Below are 22,591 nucleotides of genomic sequence, written 5' to 3'. Positions count from 1 at the left end.
TGCTCAACTAAGATGGTGAATATTACCATTGTGTTTGCATTGCATTGCATTTTAGCATGATGGTGTTATCATTTAGCTGAGGCACTGCTGTATCTAAGTAAAGCCTCACAGAGCCACCAGCATGGCTGTAATCTCTCTCTATTTACCATATATGCACTGTGTTTTATTTGAGTGTCTGGGTGTGGGAATGGAATGAAAAGAACACTAAAAACACTACATATTTCAGCAATGACACAAAACTATGATAATTCACTAGTGTTCGAAATCCAGCTTGTAAACTACTATAGAGTAGTAGAATGAGTGAATGAGCGGGAGATTCTGCAATCTATTTTACAAATTCAACTTTTGCTGGATCACCCAGTTTTGGTTCTTTGCAACAGACCTCTTCATCAGGACCCCCACTGTTTCACTCAATGATAATGCAGGTCAGAACACTGCCTTAATTATTCTTCATAGTGTTAGAAGTGTCACTTTAGTTGAGCAGGATTACAAACCACATGACAGCTGTGAGATCACGCTGTGGTTACATTCTGATAATTCAATTACGCCCTAAACTTCTTTGATTGTCAGTAAACTATAAGAAGCTTTTAAGAAGTATCATCTCATGTCCTCTCTTCATTTATGGTCGAGCAGTGGTGAAAGACGTACTCAGAGTAGTAATGCCACAGTGTAGACGTAGTCTTTTACAAGTAAAAATCCTGCATTCAAAATGTTACTGCAGTAATTGTACAAAAGTGTTAGGATCAAAATAACCTAAAATACAAAAAGTAGAAGAAGCCTGTTTATTATGCAGCATTTCAGAGTAATATATACAGTATGTATCTATATGTATCCTATATATTATATTATTAGAGTACATTATTGGTGCATTAATGTGTACTTTACTTAAGTGTTGCAGCCGGGGAGTGTGGGGCTGATTCCTCCAGGCAGGAATGGAGTCTTGCTGTATTTTAACCAATAACCACAAATTATATTCTATAAAACTAATCTGAAACTGCAAAATAAATCGTAGAGTGAAAAGTAGAATATTTCCTTGTGAAGTACAGTAGTATAGAAGGCCTATAAGCTAGAAAAAAGTGGGAATCAGTAAGGTAATGTACAAATATCTGAAAGTTGTACCCAAGTGAAGTGTTTCTGTTACTTTGTACCTCTGTGGTCCAGAGTCACATCTGTGACGTACAAGCTGTGTGTTTGTTGTTCCTACAGCTGTATATGAAGAGAATATGTATGTTTCAGTGTTCAGACACAAAATCAGATTACAGCCACACTGGCTCCATTCACACTGTGGTGATAACTGAAGAGGAAACACCCCGAACACACGCGCACACACACCCAGGCACCCACGCAGACGCACCCGCGTGCACACCATCGCGCGCCTGGTTTAGGCGGACAGCATTGCGGGGGTGGAGAGGAAACACCGTTAGACATACACTCATAAGCGCACACACGCGCGCTCTCGCGCAAAGGGAGGGATGGTCCCCGTGCGCTCAGTTCTCAGTTTCATTAACTTCATCTCACACTCAGATGAACTTTAGTTTTTGCTGATTTTTCTCTTCAGTTTCTTTCACTCAGTTTCATCTCGGCTCACTTTTCTGGCTGCCACAGAAAACCCAGACCCTCGTGCGCTGCCTCGAGCAACGGGCAGCACGAGACGGTTAACGGACCGAGGAGCAACAGGAGGTTTCACGAGCGAGTCACACCGGGAACAAGTCGGATTTAACGAAGACTTTCGGAACTCACTGCGGCTCCCCGGTACCGACTGGACCCGCTCTCCGACCCGGAATATCTGCAGTGTGAACGGTAGGCTTCAGCAAACTCCCATTTAGCGGTAGTGGGAGCCGAATCGATAACCGTTTGTTGATAAGTTAGTGGAAAGACAGAAAATGAATGACAGTTGATGAAACAAATCAGTCATAAAAACACTGAACAAACACTTCCCGCTTCTTCAGTGGGACAGTTCTCTGTCATAAACTGAATGTGTCTGCTTTTATTGCCTGTGGGTAAGATTGAAACATTAGTTTGTAGAGATTTGTTGCTTTTATTTTGTAAAGACAGTCGTTTATTGATTAATTAATATTATTCTCTAAATAAACTAGCAATAATTATAGTAATTGTTGCTTTTGTCCATGAGTGAAATGTCCCCAAATCCTTTACTTCAGTAAAAGAACCACGATTTAAAAATGCTCAAATTCCAGGAAACGTCCTGATATTGAACTTTTACTAATTAAAAAGATTGTTAAGAAGAGTTCAATTGACAGGGCCAGACCTAGAAGTTGGAGGGCCCCAGACAAAAAGTGTGCTCTGTCACTTTGTTCCTCCTTTCTGTCACACTCTGGCAAATCAGATTGAAACAGCAGCTTGATAAGAAAATTGATGTTACTCTAATATCTGTCCTTAAATACGCAGCTACAGCCAGCAGCTGCTTCCCTTAGCTTAGCATAAAGAGTTGAGCAGCTAGCCTGAATCTGTCTGAGCAAACTCCACCTACCACAAATTGTCTTGACTATTACATGTCCAGGAGCAGTTGCCAGTCAACCATGGAGACTCATGGAGGTTACTGTCTGACATATTATCTTTGGAAATCTTAGGATCTCTACTAGAATTTTAAATAAAGTTATGTGAGTTTGAACAGACTGTGGACAGAGAGCATGAGTCTGTAAAGATGGGGGTGGGAAAATCAACCGTTGGTGATTCTTGTGGCTTCTCTGGATTCAAAGCTCGTTCTGACCTGACGTGTGCTGGTTGTTGGTTTGTGTCTCTCTGGTGTCCTGCAGTTTATCTGCCGTCATGCGTCCTTCAGTGGGCAGCGTGTGTGTGTGCTGCAGCCTGGCCCTGGTTCAGGTCTTGGTCCTGGTCCATCGTGTGGCAGGATACAGTCTGGATCAGGACCACAGTCTGGAGTTCAGCGGCCCCCCGTCCTCCATGTTTGGATACTCAGTCCTGCTGCATCGTCATGGAGCTCACAGCTGGTCGGGATCTATTCTGTTCATCTGATATTGACCTCTGATTGATCCTTATTGATCCTCTATCGATAAAGTTTTCTACTTCTATAGATCCACTGTTGAGCCCGTATTGACCTTCCAATGATCCTCAGTTTATTTGATCCACTATTAATTTTTTGTTAATCTGCCTTTGATCATCTATTGATCTACCATTCACTGTCTATTGAGGTAATACTGATCCTCTGTTCTTCTGCTATTGATCCTTTATTGGTCTTTACTAAACATCAACTCATCCTTACCCACTGCTGATCAACTACTAATATTTTATTGATCTGCTGTTGATCCTCTGTTGATCTACTATTCTTCTTATTTTGATCTACTTTCAGTGTTTTATTTATCTCTTGTTAATTGGTCTTCTATTGATCCTCTGATTATATGCTTGTTGACCCTTTTTTGTGGATCCATTGATCCTCTATTAATCAGCTATTTATCCTCTATTGCTCTTCTACTGATGTGTACACTGTTTTCTAGGATGGTGGGGGAAGCTGTCCATTACACAGTCATGCTGTAGTTATCAACTTGTGTTAATGTCAAACTAATGTATGGCATACAGTGTTATATGGAGTTATATTTAACCTCTGGAGATTTGGACTACATTTCAAAGCATTATGGGTGTTAATTATGAATCTCCTCAGTCATGAACCTTTAAATGGTGAAAATAAATGACTCCTGTCCTTATAGAGCTGCAGAGATCAGTAAGTTTAGGTTAAGTTGATGATTATAGTGATACTCTATGTGTGTGTGTGTGTGTGTGTGTGTGTGTGTGTGTGTGTGTGTGCATGCATGCTAATTAGCTAGTTCTTGTCAGTGAGAGAAACTCTTTGATGCTTCACACACAGATGCTATTCAGACACTGAGGAGACACAGACTGATCCTCTCTCTCTCTCTCTCTCTCTCTCTCTCTCTCTCTCTCTCTCTCTCTCTCTCTCTCTCTCTCTCTCTCTCTCAGGTTGGTGGTTGGAGCCCCTGTAGCGAACTCATCCTCTAGTCCGTCGGTTCAATCTCCAGGAGCTGTTTACCGCTGTGACATCACCGCTGAGCCTCGCCACTGCCACCCCATACATTCTGGTGTGCTTCTGTCTGTCTGCCTGTTTATTGTTAAGTCTTGTCTCCAGTATTTGACACGCTAACCTGTTCCTCACACCAAATGTATGTGCATGGTTTGTGCAAGATAGAGCAAAAGATGAAGAGCAAAAGGCATTACCTGACAAAGCAGCTAACAACAAACTCCATCAGAATGGTAACAGTTACCATGTTCTTTTTCACTAAAACTTTACTTTTCTTCAGTTATTCTTTAAAGTAAAACGTCTATCTCCATCCTCTGTGGCCTCAAATATGGCGACTTTCACAGCAGTTGGCATACTGGGAGTTAAAGTTCCAAAAACCTGACTGAAGATCGGGATACTGTGTACCAAAATGGTTCATGCAGCTATAATCTCCATTAAAAGTAATGGCCTTTCTTTATACAGTGCCAGTGAAGCTGTGACTGACCAGCATGTTGTACTGTAGAACACAGCCTCTTTCATCTCCACTGGATTGCTGCTGTAGAAAAAAGTTAATGTCTGACAGAAAACCTGCTCCGTACTCAACTTTTGACCCAGCACAGGGCAACAAACTGGATGTGCATGTGCACATACCAGGTGGAAAATCGTATAGTTTGTAATTCTACCTTACAGTCGTCAGAGTTATCTTTTGATGTCTGATAAGCCTTCAAACACAGAGTGGACTGCTTGGATCACACAGTATCACACAAACTCCTTTCTTTTTGGGAACAGTGATGTTGATCTGAACATGACTCAACACAGTTTTTGTGCCGATATGTTGATATTTTTGTGTGCTGGGCACAGAAGGCTTGTCTTGCTTTGAGGGGCACTCAGCTGTATACCCTCTTAAGACCATCACCAGGTCAGCTGTGGCCTTCAACAGTAAAACACACTGAATCACCTGTGAAGGCTGCATGTGTGAAACCATGAATTAATTGTGTGTGTGTGTGTGTGTGTGTGTGTGTGTGTGTGTGTGCCCGCGCAGATGTGCAGAGCTGTGGGAAGACATGTGAAGCAGAAAGTGATCACCAGTGGCTAGGAGTCAGTCTGTCCAGACAACCTGGAGACAATGGAGGACACATCCTGGTAACACACACACACACACACACACACACTTTCCTTCTCTCACACACACATGCAGCTCCAATGAAATATAACACAACACATCAGGGTGGCAGAGGGACCACAGATGAGCTGTGATTGGTCAGCTTGACAATGTGAGGGCTCCTCTCAAATATCAATAGTATGTGGCTTGTTGAATAAAGGCAAAACAACACCTTATATCATTTTCCATAGGCTGGACAGGGTAAGGATCTGTACCAGTCAGTATCATACCATGAAAGTTGACACTGTGTCCCCTAGCAGCACCAACCCTAAAATGTCAGTCAAACACTGCAAAGGGAAATGTCCACTCAGAGGCTAAATGCTGCCCTGTCACAATGACATGGGTCACATGGGAATAACAATACTGTGCTGCTAACTATTGTCAGTAATGAATCCATGTCACATGTTTGTGTGTGTGTGTGTGTGTGTGTGTGTGTGTGTGTGTGTGTGTGTGTGTGTGTGTGTGTGTGTGTGTGTGTGTTAGGCATGTGCTCACCGCTGGAAGAACGTCTTCTACTCAAAGAAAGACAGTCAGAACCACAAGCTTCCTAATGGTGTCTGTTATCGCTACGACAATGACTTGAGACACTCCCGACCCATCATCCCCTGCTACAGAGGTATACACACACACAAACACACATAATGTTCTGCAAGTTTTGTGTCAAGTTTCCGTTGTCTCAGTACTCCACATGTGTAAAATGTTCTCACTCTTTAAATGTGGATGGTGTCATTTCCACATACCCAAAACTGAACAGTATCTACTTTATTCCTAACCCCATGGTGCCTTGAGTGAGATATGGATGTGACTTCTGGTTATGTAGCACGCCACAAGTCTTGGAGATTTTGAGGAAATAACTGATGAATAAGCATTTCACACCAGAAACCAGATGATGTGATCATGCCTCTGTCTGCTACTGCTGAGGGACAGGAGGACAACCTGAACAAGCAGCCTTGGATAGCGCACAGTTGCTTTCTGGGCCAGCACAGCTTTTGACCTTGAAGTGATGAACAATCTGAAAAGTGCTGAGGCCCATTAGTACTCCCAAAGAAGTTAAATCGGTGTCACAGGCTGCTCTCCAATTGACACTGTGGTTACAATGCAAAGTTACGATGTAACCTCTTCTTCATGTATTCACATGAACTGTTGTGATGGTGTTGGGCAGGGATCAGTTTTTTTCAGCAGTGTTCACTGAGTGGCCAACATTTTAGAGGTGCAGTGGAAATATAGGCCTCTATGTATGCTGTGTTTGTTTCTTTTAAAGCTGCAATGATAGATTTTTTGGCGAGCTTGGGACAGTGGAGACAAGTTGAAACATCGACATAGCGTCACCGTTGAAGTTTATATGGCAACTTATTATCAAACAGTTGCTTATTTACACATCCAGAAGTCATGGAGCAGTATCATCATTCATTTAGGGTTGTGTTTGTGGACTCACTCAGTACTCCACGTGTTTACCAGCTGGTCTCTAACGGTTTCTACTGTATGTGCTGTTTGGTGCTGGAGAGGACGTTTAGCCTTTTCTGAATTTGGGAATATGTCTAGCCTCACCTCTTTCACTCCTGTGTGTGTGAGTGTGTGAAAGCAGCAGCTGTTTGGCTGCAGGAGGAAAACTTTTGGCTTTTATCTTCTTATTTGTTTGCTCACCTTCACCCCTCAAGATGTCTGTCTGTCTCTGTTTGTCGTTGTCTGTCCCCTGCAGACCATCAGAGGAAGTTCGGTGAGGATTATGGGTCATGTCAGGCTGGCATTTCCAACTTCCTGACAGAGGTCAGTAACACACAGGCAACAAGTTTCTTTAAAATCCTGTTTGTCTTCACTGAATGTGATCCGTCACTGATGTCTGATGTATAACGCCAGAAGTTTGTCATGCTTTTACAATGTGGAGCCAGTTTAAGTCATCTGCTCTTTTCTTGTTCCTCCTCATGGTGTCGTAATGTAGAAATTCATTTTCACCATTTTGGAAAAGAGAACAAACATTGTCAGCTTCCTGTGTTGAAAATGAAAACTCACAACTTGCATTTAAAGCAACAAATGTCCCATGAATTCAGATTGTGTTATAGATAAGTAGATATTTGTTATACGTATGATAGAGACATGTAGAGATGTACGTCATAATATATCATAGAGACTCTGAAATCTGCCCGTCCCTCTCAGGATCTGATCATCATGGGGGCTCCGGGGACATCTTACTGGACAGGTTCAGTTCTGGTCTTTAACACATCCAGTCGGGGAATGTCAGTGTACCTGGACGACGAAAATGGAGCTGTCAGCTTTGGAAGCTACTTGGGTAACTAACACACCTGTTATTGTACCAGTATTACTGATGTAGTAACTGCAACTACTACCCATGTATAACAGGTTTTTCCATGATGCCTGGTCAGTCTGCTTTCGTTGTGCCACCTCAAGCTGTGAGTGAGGGAAATGCAATGCATCAAAACAACAACAAAAAAATGGTTGAGAAAATGAACAGCACATTGCAGCGTTTGATACCCAGATTGACACCTCTCGTACACAGGATGCTGTTCAGAGTTGTTCGTCTCAGTTTTGAGAATGACAGGAGACATGCTTCATTGCCGTGGCTGATGAAGTGAGAAGGTGGAATGAACTCTCTGTTCGTTTGTTGCTTATCAGTTTCAGCTCTGATGTTGTGAGGAAGGATTGTAGATACAGCTGAAGCCACTCTGTTTCCTTTCATCCCACCGTACTCTCACTCCTTGTCCCGAACGTGTTTGCATGTGCAGGGTGTCTGCAGGTCTTGGCAATTTTTAAAAAGCATTGCATTTAGTTTCCTCAGAACTGGCCTTAAATGGTATTTTAAAAAGTCTTTGCTTTACACATTTTCTCTTGCCACCCACAGACAGTAATGTTTGTTATGAAATGTTTTAGTGTCTGATTGCAGGTTGTTGGGAGACGTTATATACTTAAAGTTGAATGACTTCGACGGTGGATTGTGCTGTAGTAGACTATTAAGTCCCATTTCAGTCGGCACCATCAGACCTGCGACAAACACTGTCACAACTGCTACTGCTAGCTACAGTAGCTTGGAAGCTCACCATCTCATAACGAGTGGTTGTTAATATTAGTCAGAAATAACAATTCTAGGCCAAATGGTACCTGATGGTTTTTCATTGTAGTTTCATTCTTTGGCCAGAGTGGCTGTGAAAAGGTCTCGAAAATTCTTAAATTTAACTGCAGAAACCCTGCATGTACCAACAAAGTCAAGTCTTTGTATGACCAAGACTCAGGTTTCTTTTAATCCTTTAATGCAGGGTTACAGGACATTTAAGAAATTTGCTTACTGCAGAGACACAAAAACAAGTGCATTTCATCACTATGTATTTTTGCTGAACAGGACAAACAGGACGCTGAACAGAAAGGTGTGATGTTCTTCAGAGGAAGGTGTTTGTTTGATCTGACTCTACCAGAAGAAAACACGTTCATTGTTCTCACCATGTCAGAAAAGACACACGAAGTCTGATCATAGCAGTAAGACTGACGATCTGAGGATCAGACAGTAACTGCAGCACAGACTACCAAATGTAATCTGCTCAGTAATGATGAATGCAGAAGCTTTGTCTTTGGTTAGGAGTGTGTGTGTGTGTGTGTGTGTGTGTGTGTGTGTGTGTGTGTGATTGCAACCGATTAACACAAATCAGCAGGAAGCAACAGCTGACTTCAGAGACTGAGGTTTGGTTTGAACACATTTGAGCTGTGGTTGTGTTTGGGTGACTTTCTCTCACACCAACACACCCTCTTCCTCGCTCTCACACACACACAAACACTTTTTGGCATAGACTTTCATTTCAGCCCTGACCACTACATGTCAAACCCTAACCATAACCCAAAAAATAAAAAACGAGTCCAAACCCTGTGTGGTCACACTGTAACATTCAACCATGGGCTGTAATTTCTACTTTTTCAAATCTTACATTTCCAGATTGATGATAATGATGATGAAAAACTCTCTAAACAAAATGCAGATGAGAGAAGATAATGATGCCAATTCATTCATTTGTGTCATCTTCAGTTATTACTGTGTGCGCAGTAATTTTAAAGAAATGCTTGTACATTTTGGGATTTGCTTACTTGGTGCGAGTTAGATGAGCAGATCGACACCACTCTTATTTCTGTACAGTAAATATGAAGCTAAGCAGCAGGTTAGCTTAGCTTAGCTTAGCTTAGCTTAGCACAAAGACTGGAAACAGGGGGAAACAGCTAACCTGTCTCTGTCCAAAAGTAACAGCAACAATCCACCTACTAGCCTCTGTAAAAGTAACAAATTAACATATCACAGCAATTAAAAAAACTGAAGCATAAGAACGTTTTCTTGCATGAGGCCGATTGTATCAAGTGTGGACTTGTGAAGACAAATTTCACATAGGTCTGGATTTCTGGTAGCACTGTATCAGTTACAGATTCATCAGATTCAATGTCAACCAAAAGGTCTGTTCTTCTGTGCAGGAGACATTATGTTAAAAGCAATCAGTGGCAGAAGTGCTCTTATATAGTACAGTATATAGTAGAGTGAGATATGATATTCACACAATTATTTGAAGGAAACTACTTTAGAAGTTTAGATGGGGCCCCAACTACACACTGCTGTCAGGGAATGACTGGTTTAATCTTTAAGAACAGGCTGTATAAAGCTTATCAGACTGTGTGTTTTGTATCTGAAATGGTAAAATGAAAAGTAACTAATAACTGCAGCTGTCAGATAAATGTATCTTGTATGTAAAATACAAATGCATGTAAATAAATGTTAAGTAAAAAGTGCAGTATTTCCTTTGTGGAGTAGAAGCATAAAAAGGAAAATTACTTATTTTTCACATTTGAAAAATCTGCATGTGACACTGTGTCTTCCTGCTGTTCAGGGTACTCTGTTGGAGCGGGTCACTTTCTCAGTCCTGGGTCTGTGGAGGTGGTGGGGGGAGCTCCACAGTACAACCAGAAGGGCAAGGTAGGACCTACCTGTGTTCCTCTACAGTAACAGTATGGACGTTTGTGTCTGTGTGTTTGGCTCAACTTTGGACCAGATTTTTACAACGCAAGGGCAGTCAGACTTGATGATTGAAGTTAGTGTGCGTGTGTGTCTTTGTGATGTGCAGGTCTTCATCTTCACAGTAGAAAACACAATGCTGCGGGTTGTGTCTGAAGTGTCCGGAAAAGAGGTGAGAAGCCACTTCGCATTAGCATCCTCCATTCAAAACAATGGAACACTTAGCACTTACCGTGGACGTCTTTGTGTGTGTGTCTATGCAGCTGGGATCGTACTTCGGCTCGAGTGTGTGTGTGGTGGATCTGAATGCTGACGGTTTGTCAGATCTGTTGGTTGGCGCTCCCATGGCAACAGGCATCGCCAGGGAGGAGGGAAGAGTCCATGTGTATATCAACCAGGGCCAGGTGAGCACACACACCTGGACACACACTATTTTAGCGCGTAACAGTGAATATTAACCTGCAGTCTGGGTCTGTGGAGCCAACATGGCTGACAGCGGGAACTGGTTCTTCTGTCTGTGACTGGTTACAGTCAGTATTATATACTGTGACATATCATGTCCTCTGTGAAAAAGACTTAGTGGGACAGTCTTTGGTGTCTACTATTTCTTCACAAACTGACTTTGTTTCAGGCGAAGCTGAAGGAGGCAGATTTTCGGCTGACTGGCAGGGACGCCTACGCCGCCCGGTTTGGAGAGACCATCGCTGACCTGGGAGACCTGGATGATGATGGTTACCCTGGTAATGACCACACCTTCACAGGCTGACCTATCTGAACCCATTTCAAGTATACCAAGCAATACTAATTATACCGCTGCTGATACATACCATTGAATGTACTTCTACTCTGTCTGATACTATTAGTAACTACTGCTCTTACTATTACAGCAACATACTACTACTCCTTCTGATATTGAATTGCATTGTAACTTCTTCTACTGCTGCTACTACTTACTACTGTGCTACAGCAAATACTAATACTGCTTCTGACACCACAAATATTATTGCTATTATTGCTGCTGCTAATACCACTGCCAACATCAGAACCAGTACAACTACTAGCAGTACAACAACACTGCTTCTGCCACAGTTGATACTAGTAAATACTGCTGCTACTACTACTGCAAAATATTATTGTTTCTCTTGACACTACTAATAACAACTTCTTCTACTGCAAATACTACTAAAACAACTGCTTATATGCTCTAATGCGTGTAAATATTACTCTCAATGCTGTACTATTATTGCTAATAGTACTGCCATCTTCTGTTATTTCTTCTAATACAACTTATAACAGATAAAACTACAAGTACCACTACCCCTTATGATACTATCATTCCGCTGCTGCTTCAGTAGTAGCAACAGTACTATCTTTAGCTGTCCACTGAGCATTTCCATTGGAGCAGCTGGGGTTCACTTCATTGCTTAACCGCTCTAATTAAATTACATTTAAGTGCTGCTCTTTCACTTTCTGCCCAGGTGTGCTGCCTCACAAATTAGCCTACAATACTACTAATACTACTGCAACACTTTGATGACTACTACTGCACTAAATCCAAAACACACACCGCTTGTGTTTTAGGTTTCTTACCAAGGGGCACAACCCACCCACCAACCACCAACAGTAACTGCCACTTCCTGATAACAGAGAAACATCACTGACTTTAACACCCTCTGCCCATCCCTTTAACATAACACCCTCACACATGCAGACCTTTCAAATGTGTGTACGTGTGTGTGTGTGAGGGAGAAAGAGAGAGAGAGAGAGAGAGAGAGAGGGAGGGAGGGAGGGGTGGAGTGTGTTATTAAGGCCATTAAAACTGTAATGACAAACTGTTGCTGCTCTGCAACTGAACCTGCCTTCTAATCTGCCACAGCTAAAAGGCTGTGTGTGTGCATGTGTGTGCGTGTGTATGTGTGTGTGTGTGTGTCTGTCTGTCTCAACTAACAGTTTGACTTTCAGACCCCTCACATCTTCAAAGGACTCAGGTTAAATATTAAAGGACCATGCTGCTGTTTTCTCATGTTTATGTACTGATCCTGAATGCTTTCATCCTGCTCAACATTCCAGCAAGGCATCAACCGCGGTTTTAGGAAAACTGAGGTCATACATCCAGGCCCCTCTCCAACACCCCCTTTACCCCCCTCAGAAAACAGAGGCCCACTAACAGTCAGTCAATTAACAATCTGCAGAAAGGTTCAAATCGCTGAACGTCTTGAAGCAGGTTGAAGTGAGGCTCATGGATTGGTGAGTGAAGACAGCAACAGTCCTCATAAGTATAATGCTATAACTTTCTGTGTGTGTGTGTGTGTGTGTGTGTGTGTGTGTGTGTGTGTGTGTGTGTGTGTGTGTATAGATGTGGCGGTAGGTGCTCCACAGGAAGATGACCTAAAAGGAGCTGTTTACATTTACAATGGAAGGAGAGAAGGCATCTCACCAACTCCATCTCAGGTACAAACACCAAAACCAATAAAGATAAGACTTGTCTATTCCTCTAACTTAATTTTTATTATAAGAACATTCATATTAGATTTCATCAGAATTGACTTTGTTGAGTCCCAAGATCTCTGATATCCAACATGGATGTGTGTGTTTTCAGAGGATTAGTGGATCCAGCCTGGGTCGTGACCTCAGGATGTTTGGCCAGTCGCTGAGCTCTGGCATTGATATCGATAATAATGGATACCAGGGTAACCTAAACTGTCACAACATCCATATTCTATTTCTATTCTATTCCATTTCTGTTCTCATTAGATCTGCTTTAAACCATATTAACTCTCTCTGTCTCTGTAGATGTGGCTGTTGGTGCCTTCCTCTCAGACTCAGCCATTGTTCTCAGGTAAAACAACACTGAAGCTCTCACCTAGAAATGTCCGGTTGTAGTTCGGTCTTTCATAGAGGTCCACTGCTTCAGCTTCACAGTAGGATAATCAAAGATTTCCAAACATCTGCTGAAAGTATTGTGGGTGGAAATCTTTGCTTTGAAGAGTGAGATTTTCTAGAAGCAGATTCAGGATCGGAAACAATAAAATACATCGACTGAAAATTGCCCAGAGGGAATCATATGACGGTATTTCAGTTCAGCCAGCATGCTGTCATAATTCCTCTGAATGTGTCCTGTGTGCTATAGGACCCGTCCGGTGATTCAGGTCACGGCGTCTCTGGATCTGCCTGAGCAGATTGACTCACAGGCGATGCTGTGTCAAGAACACAAGACTCCAACTGTGTGCTTCAATGTAACCGTCTGCTTCAGTGTCAGGTCCAGACAGTTCAGAGGACCTGTAGGTACTGTAAACCCAACTATTGATTATATAGAACTCTAATATGTGTATTAAATCCAATTTTAGACCCAGCCTGCTAATGTTTAAGATTCTAGGTCTAACCCAACTGAAAACTCTCTAAATCACATGCCCCTTGGTTATGCTCTCAAGGTTTAAATCTAAAGCACATATGCAGCTTACAACAATAACAGATGTAGTTTTAGTATTGATTGAAACAATGCGTCCTTCATTTCAGAAAGAGGGAGACAAAAGCAGCTTTTGATTTTTAAGTGGCTGAAATGACAGTTGTCACTGTCATATTGTACCAGCTGTAGCTAGTTACCTAATTAAGCTAACAATAACCCAGTGAGTGGGATGAAAGCACTGTTTCTGGCTGACTTTGTAATGTTTTCAGCACACATTTTAAACGAGAGCTATGTGAAATGTTTTTACATGTGCCCATGATGGATACATACATGATTTCCTGCTAAAAGACAAGGCAAAAAGTGAGCAGCTGCATCAGCTGATAATATATGTCGAAAGACATGCAAATACAGAAACAGCATTGCTATGCTGTGATTGGACAATCAGAATTTGGGGGAGGGGTTGAACAAACAGTTGATTATGTTGTATCATTATCATGTACGACCTACCCACTGATATTTAAGACTGTTCCTCTCTTCTACAGAGCTTCAATATAATTTGACCTCTGACCTCCTCCATAAACCATCCTTCCCTCACCGTTTCTATTTCCATGGTAATGGGTCATCCAATAGCACAAGGGGCCGTGTGAGAGTACGTCATGGCCAGCTCACCTGTACAACACATGTGGCTTATCAAAGGGTAACACACACACACACCCACAAATACACTGAATTAGATTAATATGGGTGTAATAACATGTTACTAACTGATTGCGTTAGCCGTTGTGACGTTAACTTGCTTGTTGTCTTATTCTGTAATGCTTATTCTTCCTAATGTAGTTGTACCTGTTTCTGCTTCTCACAGAAAGATGTGAGGGACATTTTTACTCCGGTCCAGTTTGAGGTTTCCTACAGTCGCAAAGACACAAACACCCAAAGAGCCTCTTCCAAAGCCTTCCCTCCACTAAAACCCATTCTGCAGCAGAGCGCAGGACACCAGAACACTATCACCAACCAGGTACTGACCAGTAGTAACATCAGCTAGTTACCAGCTGGTGCTAACACCCACCAGGTATCAGCTAACATCTCATTTGAACACTGTGTACTGAGTATTTGACTCATGTTTACTGATATGCTTTCCACCTCCACATACACTTTGCTGTGGTTCTTTTTTCAGAGAAACAGACTAGATTAAGAATAATGTAAAAAAAAGTTAATCGTCAGTTTCCGTTTGAAGCAACTTAAGTATCAGATCTGTCTGAAGATCACCAAACTGGTCTGTTTTAAAGGGAAGGAAACAGCTCATCTGATGTTAGCTTCACCACACACTCTGATAATGACTTCCTGCTAATCCAGATGTGTTTACAGCTGCAACAGACCATCTGCAGCACATTAACCAACATCAGTCATCTCATCCTGTGTCCACACTATGTCCCACTGACTCCAAAAAGCAGACCAGGAAGAGTTAACATGCAGGAATTTACAGCTGGTGTTAGTCATCAGGACCTTATTCATTGCCTCTAATACTGGGGCCAGGGGTCAGAGGTTACATTAGTCATCTGTCATTTCCATTGCTCCATTGTCCAGTAGACACCATTATTATTATTGATGCTGTTCATAAGCTTTTTGCCTCTTTTACTCTGTCAGACTTGGTTTGCTCGATCCTGTTCTCTGGTGAACTGCTCGACCAACATGCAGCTGTCGGCTGGAGTAGTGCTGCCACAGTAAGACACACACACACACACACACACACACGCACACACACACACACACACACACACACACAGAAATAGGTTGAAATAACAGCAGTTTTCAGTTCAGCAGGAATAGTACTTACTATTACTATTACTATTTCATTTGTCCCAACATTTAAGTCACACACGTCATTATGCCGACTTACCTTATGTTGTGCTTTATGTGCCAGATAACCAGAGACCAGCTATCCAGTTCTCTAAAAACAATATACAATGTTGAAACTGTTCACCTCTCAGAAGCGAACACATGATGGTAATTAGCCAGCAAACTGAGGAGGATTTATTTAGAGCATCAGTCAGCAGCAGTGCTTTGATTTTGGTTCTGGCTGGACCATGCTGTTGTTGTGATCTCTTGGGCTGGGGGGTACAGCATGAAATATGCTTCTATGCTTATTCAGTTTTCTTGTCGAGAGCAAGATGAGAGGACTGATAATGTTGAAACTGTTCTTTTTGCATCTGTTCATGTACGGATTAAACAAATGTGATATAATGTGTTAATTAGTGACTATCAGAGGTGCTGGACAGAGACACACTAGCAGTATCCCCTGTTTTTTGACTTTTAGACTGCTAAGATAAGCTTACATCTCGTGGCAGCAGCTTCATATCTAATGTACAGATCTGTCAGTGGTTCTGATTTTCTCATCCTACTCTTGTCAAGAAAGCGTATTTCAAAATGTTAACCTAATCCGTAATGTCAATATTTTTGTTGAACTTGGTTCTGACTGAAACATCAATGTTGTTGCTGTTTATCTTGTTTTTTTTTGTCATCAGGCAGCAGAAGTTCTTTGCTCTTGGCTCTGGAGAGACCATCATGCTGAAAACTTTGCTTCTGAACTCTGGAGACGACGCCTTCTTGCCGCGACTGACTCTCCATTTCCCCAACAACATCCACTATATTAAAGTACTGCAGAATGTGAGTTATCATCGTGTTGATGGACCATCTTAAGGAAATTGATTGATTGTAAATCAATCCTTAAGATTTCACTCCTGGTTGATTTGACAGCCTTGGTTACTGGTTGGTTTAATATTCAGCAAACGGTCATCGAGCAGCTGCTTTGTCAGAAATACAACAGAAGAACAGCTGGTCTGTCTGTTTACAGTGCAGCCAAACAAAGTCATGTTGTTTAATTAAAGACATCAGCGAATAATTTACCTTTTCCCATCATGCCTTGAGACTCAATCTGATTTGACACAGCAGCGGGAGACAGGAAAAGAGTTGCTTAGCTTCGTGAGGAGGTGGAGTTGTGCATTCTGTCTGACTGAATACCCCTCGCCTCCCTGGCCCCTTCCAAGCATGTGGGAGTACCTAAGGTGGCTGCTAAAAGCACAAAAGGTGCTCTGTAGAGCCAGTGTTTGGTTTGTGTAGGCATATATGGTGGCATATAAAGAGCTCATTCTAAGGTAAAGAAAACACAACAGTTCTTATTGTCGAGTGATTATAGACGAACGAAAATATAATTCTGAATATTTTCTATAATTTCTGCCAATATATCCCCCCCAAATCTTAAACACTGGACCTTTAAGGACCTTTAACAACACATATAACTCATTAAACACACCAAACTGTGTGTCTGTATGTGCAGCAAGACAACGTGGTCAGTTGTGATGTCACAGAGGAAGTCAACAGCACAACAGTGGATGTTGACTGCAGTGTCACCAGCCTCGTCTTTGCAGCACAAGCCCAGGTAAGCCTTAGCCAATCACATACTGTTAGTGAAATTATTTAATAAAAAGACTAAGGGTCCAGGATCACGCTAGCAGTTCTGTGATGCTCAACAGCAATGCTTTTAGCTAAATGCCATTGTCACCATGCAAACATGCAAATGTTTACCAATAATGCTTATCAACATCCTCATCTTAATTTAGTGCGCTAGCATGCTGAAATTAGCTAATTAGCACAAAACAGTCCAGTTAATACAGATGGGAATGCCATTATGTTTTCAGGTATCGAGTCATGGAACAAAATATTGGACTAATTAAAATGTCCAATAACCTCATGATGACACTAGATAAGAGACCAGACGTTGAGCTGAAGGATTAGAATTCATCCTGAGGAGAACACGAATGTCTGGTCAGAAATTTGGTTCATTCAGTAGTTGTGGAGGCACTCGTGGTGGTGCTAGAGGAAAAATCAGAGGATCACTGAAATCATTAGGACTGATGGTGTGGAGATGGTGGAGTGCTTGTACAAGACCCCGGATCCAGCATGTCTGGACTTTTTGTTCCCCAGCTTTTGCCTCGTCAGCAGATATTTGTTGTATTTCCATCATCTCAGTCGTTTTTCTGAGTAAAAATTGTGAAAGAAAATGTTGAAATATCCCAGTTCCCCCTCAGAAAAAGACTGAGCGGCAGTTTTAAGGCGACATTTCCTTCAACGTGTATAAAGTTAAAATTAAACATGAACACAATTTAACAAAGATAAAGAAAAATGAAAAGAAGAAAGGAAAAAAGTGAAGTAATAAAGATACTAGAAATTGAGAAAAAGGAGCAAAATCTGACTCATCATTCTGCAGCTGTCAATCATTAAATAGATGTATAAGAAACCTGAAAACCATTTGAGCTCACAGACGCATTTCCTGTTTCTTGTAGTTGGAAATCATCTTCCTATTGGACGTTAACCAGAACAGCACACCTGGTGACGTCATCATTCACGTCAACACCAGCAGGTAATTTCAATAAATGAAACTGACTTATTATTGAACTAAACTTTTAAGAAAAACATTAGCTTCCTTAGCATCAGTTCATCTGTGATTTAAAGATGAGACATGCAGGTTAACTAAATCTGTTTTGTCTTCAGTGATAACTATGAGAGGGAGGAGTACCTCCACGACAACTCCGTCAGCCTCCGTCTTCATCTCAAATATGGAGTCAACGTCAACATCCACGGGTGAGTTGGCACACATCACTCTAATAATGTTTATAATAATAATTCTTTATGTGTAGTGCACTTTTCAAAACCCAAGTAACACAGTGTAAAGAATCAGTTAAAACATAAATAAAATGAACTCACTTTCATGATGAAAGATGTTTGCTATGTGTGACAAAGCAAAGACTTTTAGCCATTCTGTATGCCCAGTCTTAGTACGTAGCCTCATAGGACACCATCCATTATGACAATATTAGCCACTGATGTCCCCGTCCACTGATGTCTGTCTGTCTGTCTTGCAGTTTTGTGACTCCCACCTCATTTGTGTTTGGAGATGAAGATCTGACTCCAGTTGACTGCTACCCTGAAAGATTCAACTACACATACAAGGTAAATATCCGTTTAATCCCATAATTTACCCCATAAACATATAGACAAAGAGTTAAAAGGAGTGAAGGCCTGGTCACAGCAGCATTTCAAAGCATCAATCACAATGACTAAGTGAACCTGCGCTAATGTATCGCAGCAATTTTAACTTTGGTTTAATGTTTGACTTGTCATAGTAGCAAAATCACAGATGTTACTAATAATATTAACAATGGCTCTGTACTAATCAAGCCGTAAGCCAGGACAGTGTGACAGTGAGTCTGCATGGACAATACCAGGACCCTGAAACTGAAACAGCTAAATGGAATCCAGCCATTATTCATTTCGTTATTTACACTGGTGCCTTATTCTGCTTTGGCATGTCAGAATGTCAATATGCAGCATCTGTCTTGATGGCGCTGACCTTTGAGGGACATTAGAAACAGTCCATAATGGTGGAACCATAGCTCATTAGCTGTGGAAATAGAAATCTTTATTGAATAAAATGATGTACAATCCTGACAACTAAATACCAGAGGTATAAAGGTGATCAGAGAGCTATTGTGATTGACTGTCTTTAGCCTGTTCCTGGCGGGATATTGAGTTAGTGCAGTGTTTGCCATACATTAATATGGTAGTGGGAGCCCGCCACAGTATCAACACTGACCGCCGCATATTGATTTTCTATTTTCCCCACACATAGATGGTGGAAGGAAGGTGAGCAGATCAAGTAGTTTGTGAGTGAACACTAAAATATGATGGAGAATTAAGTAGAATTAAAATGGTGAAGTAAGAAATGACCTTCTGCAAATTGGGTGATATATTCTCTCAAGTATCTGTCATTCTGTGGGAGACACTGTAGTGGTTAGCTTGTCAGCTACAGCAGTTCACCAAATAACCCTACAAGCAGTCACTAAGTTGATTCCTGAGGCCAACTGAAAGCACTTCTGCAGTCTCCCTAAAGGCGTTACTTCTGGTAACAGCCTGAACAGAAACCCAGCTTCTATCAAAGACTTTGGTTCCATCGATTCTAATCTAATCTAATCTAATCTCCCTCCGGCTACATTTGTTGTTCTGTCTGTCTGCAGGTGTTAAACTCTGGTCCCAGCAGGTCTGTAGATACTGTGGTTGACATTGCACTCCCAAAGATCCTCACACCTTATAAACACAGACTGCTGCAGGTGGTCGACTGGCAGGTACGTCCAGGACTAGCAATTAGCAACAGTGGTGGTGGAGTGGAAGTAGCACAGTCAGTTTTAAAACTGTTTGTAGTCTGGTGGTTTCTGAAGATACATGCCATCTTTGTCAGTTACTGGAGCCAGAGAAAACTAATTTAGCTAAAGCACTCAGTACTCAGCCATGCTGGTTGCTGGTTGGATAGTGGTAGCAATGGTGGTTGAAGCAGCAGTAGAGGAACAGCAGTAGATTTGGTAATAGTAGTAGTCATGTTTGTAGAAATAGTCACAGTTATGGAAAAAACATGAATGGTTGTGAGAGTGTGTATTTCTTATTAATATATATATATATATAATTATATATTATATTATATTATTATTAATATATAATTATATATATTATATAATATATTCTGTTTCTGTGCAGTCATCTCACGGTGTGTGTTCAATCAGTGACACAACTGTGTCAGTCATTGAGGACTGTGATGTCCCTCAAGCTTCCTTCATCAAACAGCTCGTCTTCTTCTTCTCCTCCACCTCCACCCGCAGAATGGTACACACACATGCACACACGCATGCACGCGATAAAAAATATACCACTAACAATATAAAATTGTGTGACTAACAAACTGAGATGCTTGAGTTGGAATCATTTGTCACTCCATCATCTTGACTACACATCGACCCACAGTGTATAAACTTCAGTCTTTTTTTGTGTGTGTGTGTGTGTGTGTGTGTGTGCGCATGCAGTTTTGTGGCCGTGGTGATCAGCTGTGTGAGCGGTTGGTTTGTCAACTCGGTAACCTAGAGGCAGGGAGAGAAGCCATTATCCAGCTGGAGATCAGACTGAACCCTGCTGTACTACTGCAAGCTCCGGTAAAACACACACACAGACAGACATCACTGATTTCACTCAGACTGAATCTGCTCTGCAGAAAATGTATATTTCACTTCATCTCTCTTCCTCCATTTTTGCATGTAACTGCAGTGATTGTGTATTAGAGTAGACAAATCCCTGGTGTCCCACACTCTGTACTGTGCCTGAATGCATCCCATGTAAACAGGGAGCATTGAAGTTGCTGCACCGCTAACGTGCTGCTTTCGCCATGCAGCCTGTTTAGAAACAATATCAAACTGATCCGCCGAGAATAACTTAGTTAAAACTAACCTAAACTGATCTGAACTCAGTGATTGAGACTCAACACTTCCTGCAGCCACTTCACAATAAAAGCCACAATCATTGCTTTTAACTGGATTATTAAGCAGTTGTAGGAAGTGGTGAGTTTTAGTTAAATTAAAAATACTATCAGTCCCTTAAGGGGCAATTTGAGGCAAGACACTTGTCACATAATATGTGACATTAGCATAAAGTAGTTATAGAGGACATGCATTAAAACATTATATTAATAATTGGACGACGTTGGACAGGTTGTGCTTGCTCTCTCCTGGTCTTCCACAGAGGTCTTTCCACTGAAACCTAACCAGACTTACGTCTAGAGCAACAGGTAAAAACACCTGATCTCTGTCTGTATGTGTGCTTTAGGGTCGTCATGGCATCATGAGGATGGAGAGCACTGCACTGATGTTAAATCCCAGAGAAGACCCTCACACCAACCTCATCCATGGACAGCCTGTGGCACAGGTAAAACCCCTCGACACCAGTCACAACACTGGCAGTCAAACTAGACCACAGCTGGAATGAGCAACAGCACCATCAAAGCCTCATGGGAGATGTAGTTGTTGAATGTTTACATAGTAATCTACTGTATATTCTAGCTGTTACAGATAATCATATATTGCATGTGGTGCATTCGCAGGTGGTGGTGGAAGCTCTTTTCGCACAGAAACCCTCAACAGCAGTGAAGGTCTTCATCATCGTCATCAGTTTAGTTTTGGGTCTGATGATCCTGGCTGCTCTCATCTGGTGTCTGTGGAAGGTAAATATTCGCTTTTTCACTCTGATGTGACAGACCATCTGCAGATTTTATCACACAGATGATAATATCTGCAGACACTATCAGCTGAGACATAGCAGTTGGGCTCCAATGTGACCACTGTGCTTGTAAGACATCATGTGTCACACTTAGTGCAGTTAACCCTATCTCACTTCTGCTGTGCACTACTCAGAACTACAGTGTATCACGATCTAATGGTATGATGAACTGTATATGCTGTATATCTCATCATAATAGCCAGTGTATCATGATATGGTAAACCACAGATAAACCATAGCAAGCACAGTATATTGCAGTGTAACCTACTGAAAAGGAACCCGTTTAAATTTTGACTTTTTGTCAACTTCTCTGTCTACCTGTGTGTCTCTCAGGCTGGGTTCTTTAAGAGGGACTTCCAGAAGAAGAAGGAGGAGGAGGAGGAGTTCAGAAGAGACAGCTGGGACTACGTTCCTAAAACTGAGAAAAGACGGAGCACTTCCTAATGCCAACTGTCACCTCTGGCAGTGACCTCTGACCTCAGGATAGAGTTCACATTGCGACCGTGCAACAGTTTTACGGAGACATAAGTGCTGATGGATGCCATGGATGGATGGATTTCTGCATGTGACAACATGGCAACAGAATTTGTCCAAAGCAGCAGAAAGTACTGTCCGGACTCTGTCACATTGAAGCCGCACTCATAACAAGTCAGCCCAGATGGTTTTAAGACAGGTTTGTGCTGAGTGCGATGAGTGATAAAATGTCTCAAGTGAACGCCTCCTGAACACACCTGAATCTGACTGTGCCTTGTAAATTATTTTGCCTGATGTGCCTTCACAAATACAGACAAGTTCAAAGACTTGAAAAAGACTGCAGCAATGGATGGATGGATGGATGGATGGATGGATAACAAGGGAAGTGAGCCTGAAACAATCAAATCTGGACCA

General features: G+C 41.8%; 1 protein-coding gene across 1 annotated transcript; it reads left to right on the top strand.

Moving 5' to 3' along the window:
- The first annotated feature begins 1,481 nt into the window (after positions 1–1,481).
- Positions 1,482–22,311, top strand: itga4 (integrin alpha 4). Its single transcript, XM_070975955.1, has 29 exons — positions 1,482–1,800; positions 2,775–2,969; positions 3,952–4,070; positions 5,031–5,131; positions 5,634–5,766; positions 6,850–6,917; positions 7,305–7,437; positions 10,022–10,107; positions 10,256–10,318; positions 10,410–10,550; positions 10,778–10,886; positions 12,503–12,597; positions 12,746–12,836; positions 12,940–12,985; positions 13,277–13,431; positions 14,095–14,249; positions 14,415–14,567; positions 15,197–15,273; positions 16,075–16,216; positions 16,887–16,988; positions 17,893–17,969; positions 18,101–18,190; positions 18,472–18,559; positions 19,624–19,731; positions 20,138–20,263; positions 20,461–20,586; positions 21,254–21,352; positions 21,528–21,647; positions 22,037–22,311. Exons 2-29 carry the CDS (start codon positions 2,788–2,790, stop codon positions 22,145–22,147), a joined length of 3,096 nt encoding a protein of 1,031 aa, XP_070832056.1. The 5' UTR covers positions 1,482–1,800; positions 2,775–2,787; the 3' UTR covers positions 22,148–22,311.
- The last annotated feature ends 280 nt before the right edge of the window (positions 22,312–22,591 follow it).

The sequence above is a fragment of the Chaetodon trifascialis genome, chromosome 12 (assembly GCF_039877785.1).
Source record: "Chaetodon trifascialis isolate fChaTrf1 chromosome 12, fChaTrf1.hap1, whole genome shotgun sequence".
NCBI classification, from domain to species: Eukaryota; Metazoa; Chordata; class Actinopteri; order Chaetodontiformes; family Chaetodontidae; genus Chaetodon; species Chaetodon trifascialis.
Note: the sequence above shows the minus strand (reverse complement) of the source record. Positions and strands in the feature narration are given on the sequence as shown.

Coding starts and splice junctions, on each gene's coding strand:
- itga4 (XM_070975955.1), top strand. CDS start 2,788: ATGCGTCCTTCAGTGGGCAGCGTGTGTGTGTGCTGCAGCCTGGCCCTG. Junction 16,217..16,886: donor ATATTAAAGTACTGCAGAAT/GTGAGTTATCAT, acceptor CTGTATGTGCAG/CAAGACAACGTGGTCAGTTG. Junction 19,732..20,137: donor TGCAGGTGGTCGACTGGCAG/GTACGTCCAGGA, acceptor GTTTCTGTGCAG/TCATCTCACGGTGTGTGTTC.